General features: G+C 44.0%; 1 protein-coding gene across 1 annotated transcript; it reads left to right on the top strand.

Moving 5' to 3' along the window:
- Positions 1–206: 206 nt before the first annotated feature.
- LOC109892224 (homeobox protein Hox-B1-like) lies at positions 207–3,274 on the top strand. Its single transcript, XM_020484663.2, has 2 exons — positions 207–837; positions 1,810–3,274. Exons 1-2 carry the CDS (start codon positions 207–209, stop codon positions 2,127–2,129), a joined length of 951 nt encoding a protein of 316 aa, XP_020340252.1. The 3' UTR covers positions 2,130–3,274.
- Positions 3,275–4,017: the final 743 nt, after the last annotated feature.

Genomic DNA, 4,017 nt, shown 5'->3' with positions numbered 1-4,017 from the left:
CCCCATCACCATTGGCGCCGTGACGGCTCACGTGACCAGCAGCTGAGGTTAAAAAAAAATAAAAAAAAAGTGTTATAGGGAATCCCAGGGTGACTTCTCCGTGAGGTGAGAGCTTATTTTTTTCTCTTCCACATGACATACCGAGAGGTTGCAGGGTAGGAGGAATCCCCCGAAACGCAGGTTGATCCTCCGTCATCAATTTGCGCATGGAGAATTCCAGAATGAACTCTTTCTTAGAGTACTCAATTTGTAACCGTGGACCGAACGCCTACTCACCCAAGTCCGGATACCACCACTTGGACCAAGGCTTCCCGGCCCCTTTTCACTCGGGCTCCGGCACAACAAGTGATAACGGCGATGGACGGCTTTACGTGGCGGGCAGCGCCCAGGCAGTGGTGGCCCAACATCAGCACCAGAGCAGTAGCTACGCGCATCATCATCAGCCCCAGTCGCATCATGCCAACATGGTCCTTCCATATGGCAGTACAGGGACTGCGGGATATGGGACGGAAGCGTGCACAAACCCGGACTATGGACACCCACAATACTTTATCAACGAGCAGGACGGGATGTACTATCAATCAACGGGCCTTTCCGCCTCCAATGTAGGCCCCAACTACGGCTCCCTGGCCGGGGCATACTGCGGTGCGCAGGGGGCTGTCCCAGCGGCACAGTACCAGCACCACGGCTGCGAGGGCCAGGACCACCAGCGGGGTTATTTGCAGAGCACCTATATTGACATTTCGGCCTCTCAGGAGAGAGAGAAGGACGCAGAGCAAACACCACAAGGAAAGACTTTCGACTGGATGAAAGTCAAGAGGAACCCCCCTAAAACAGGTGAGATGGGAGAGTCCAAAGAAAAATCTGACCCATGCACCAAATCGAAACGTTCTTGTCAGAGAAGGTAATTCAAAGTTCATTAGGTCCACCAGGTGACCCAAACATGTCGACCCACCGCTCAGGTAGGCTAATGGATGTGGTATGCAAATGCACATGCACTCTCCAGCCCCATAAGGGACATGACTGAGGACTGAGGATAGTGTTGCCTCACTCCACTATCTCTGATACACAACATATGGGGATTTCTCAGCACCATTCCGAGTCATAGCGGTATCTCTGACCAGACATGGCTCTGGTAGATGTGCTTGATGTGTTATTTTCTCCCCGTCTACTCAGCCTTTGCACTAATGCATCGAGCAGACGTGCTTTCTTACGCCCTAGGAAGTGACCCAACTCTGTTATCTTTAACTTGTCACAGTTCTCGTTTCAGTTGTCCTCCATTGTATTCCCCAGCCTTTCCTTCCTCGCCATGCTTGGCCCGTCTGAATTGAGTGCACCGACCCACGTTTTAACCTCACGTAGTAGGCCTGCTACCGTGGGCATAGATCGTAAAATATTACGGTCGGAATATGGAATTACACGTATCAAATGCGTTTATGTCTCCCCCAACGTGGGGAAGCTTTATTTCATTCTTCAGGAGTGAGTAATGGGAAAAGAAGTAGGAGGTTGAGTCTGTGAACTTACCTATATACAGTAGTCAACAGTTTGGGACTTGAAATGGTTGGGTGCGTAATTGATGAACCCTTTAGTATGACATTATCCAATCTTCATTCCAAGTAAATCATTTAATCATTAATAATGATTTATGCGGTATTGGTGTCAAATCACACCTTTTTTTCTCTTTATGGGCTTAAACATTTAACGACGGATTAAATATTTTACACATACAATTTCCATATTTTAGGCATACAATCTATTCCAGATTATAATGCGTTTCTCCCCTCTTTCTTTCTCTCTCTTTTTTCACAGCTAAAGTGGCTGACTATGGAATGGGACCCCAGAACACCATCCGCACCAACTTTACAACCAAGCAGCTGACCGAGCTCGAAAAGGAATTCCACTTCAGCAAGTACTTGACGCGGGCCAGGCGCGTGGAAATCGCCGCCACCCTCGAGCTCAACGAAACGCAGGTGAAAATCTGGTTCCAGAACCGCAGGATGAAACAGAAGAAGCGCGAGAAAGAGGGCCTGGCCTCAGCCTCGAGCACGGGTTCTTCCAAGGACCTGGAAGACAACTCGGACCATTCCAGCTCCATATCTCCTGGCGCGTCTCCCAGTTCCGAGACCTGATGGACCAAATAAACTGCAACTTGCAGACACTGAACTTCAAAGTGATGAACTCGAATGGGAAGAACAAGTGAACGAATTGATAATAAGTCAAAACATTTCTATCCATGCTTGAATAGACTATTCCACCCGGTATGCAACATGTCTGTAAGAGGAGTTTGTTTTGTATATGATTTAAACTCAAATAATAACTTCGAAACGCACACTTCGAGGGAGAAAAAACGAGGTGACAAAGGCACAACTGTGGATGATGTGCGCAACATCTTTCTAGACTAGACGTTTCTTTCCACCCCACAAAATCTGTTTGGATGTACAGGGTCGTAAATCTTCATACCCACGACTATTGGAGTGATGCACTTTTGCATGTTTACAAATCTCAAAGCGAGCCTTATAATAATGTTTATACAGGGAGCCTCTTGGCAAAACATTGTATTGTTGAATTTATTTCTATTTTGTAGTGTTTAAAAAAACTGTATTTCTTCTTATTTGTATAGAGGTTTTGACATGAAACGACTTTACCGTCAGTAAGTTAGGTAGAAAGGGTTCATGTGTTACTGACTCTTTGCACTATAGAATTATTACTTTACACGGGAAGTTGTGTGTGTGATTTGGCGATGTTCTTTAATTGAAATATACAGTGAAATTACTAATTTAAACACGAGCGGGTGGATTACCCAATGCTATTCACTCTAGTAATGTCAACACATGTCTGTATAGCCAATTGTTATTGTCTAAATAGCAGACGTGAACTAAACCTATACAGGGAATGGTTCACGCAAGATGACGTTATCCAAAATGACGAATGATGATTAGAGGGAGTATTTCTATTATTAAATGGCCAGAGGATAGAACACGTTTATCATGTCATACAACTAAAAGGAAAGTTTATTGCAACTTTTAACACCTGCCTGAGTGAAACCAACTCGACAATTTACTTTTGAAATGGGCTTTTTTGGATTAATAGGCTGTAACTTTTCCAGGATGGAGTCAAACGTTTTGATAATAGGCTAGTGTCTTCCGAAAAACAGGGTATTCTGAAGTTAGTTTTATTTTCTACGGTTAGGCCTACATTTCTATTTCAAGGCAATAGGAGTGAATTGTATTATTTGTATGTGCAGATCGACTGAGTTGTATTAGTTCATGTCTGTTTTACATGTTTTGGAAAGGATCTCAATCAATGCTGGTTCATCTCTGTCTACCTCAAATAAAAATAAGATATTGCAGATCGTGTTGTTAGTTTTATTATAATTTATGGTAGTTAAACGTGCATTTATAATATTTCTTAATGAATATATTGATTGTAAACATTAAAAAAAAGTTTATTCCATGAGGCCTATGCAAATACGCAGCATGAACCAGGGCATAGAGTAGCCTATAGCCTATTTGTTGCCATGGTCGATTCCTTTTGAATGAGTTTTGTCCCAAAATATGTGATAACTAGTAAATCACATAAGTGACATACAGGTAAAGTATTTCAATGGTATTACTACGTACAGTAAGTCTACCCTTGGTTTGACCCCCGTGGAATTTACTAAACTAGCCCAACACGCCCAATAGTGTTGCCCTGCACGCTGCATGGGGTGGGGAATGTTGCGGTGCATTCCAGGTGGCTCGCGCTGACCTTTTTACCTATGGACGCCTCTGGAATATCTAAACATGTAAACATACTCTCCCTTCCTCAAGTCGCTCTCCACCTCACACTCTGCGTAAAGGTTCAAAACAAACACTCTCTGAAACACACCCTTGAAGGTTTGGAGAGGTAAACTCATGAGAAAAAAACGCATTCTTTAGCGAGCGGTGTTGTTTGTCCATGTTCAGGCCTATCAAGGTCTCATCAACAGCTATGACAATGCTGTCCCCATGCAAAGTCATATACAGGCGTAGACGGCCA

This window comes from Oncorhynchus kisutch, linkage group LG6, assembly GCF_002021735.2.
Source record: "Oncorhynchus kisutch isolate 150728-3 linkage group LG6, Okis_V2, whole genome shotgun sequence".
Lineage (NCBI taxonomy): Eukaryota > Metazoa > Chordata > Actinopteri > Salmoniformes > Salmonidae > Oncorhynchus > Oncorhynchus kisutch.
This window is presented reverse-complemented; position numbering and strand designations above follow the sequence as displayed.

What these genes read in the sequence shown, in the direction of transcription:
- LOC109892224 (XM_020484663.2), top strand. Translation starts at nt 207, where the DNA reads ATGGAGAATTCCAGAATGAACTCTTTCTTAGAGTACTCAATTTGTAAC. An exon ending in GAGGAACCCCCCTAAAACAG is followed by an intron (nt 838 to 1,809) that starts GTGAGATGGGAG and finishes CTTTTTTCACAG; the next exon opens with CTAAAGTGGCTGACTATGGA.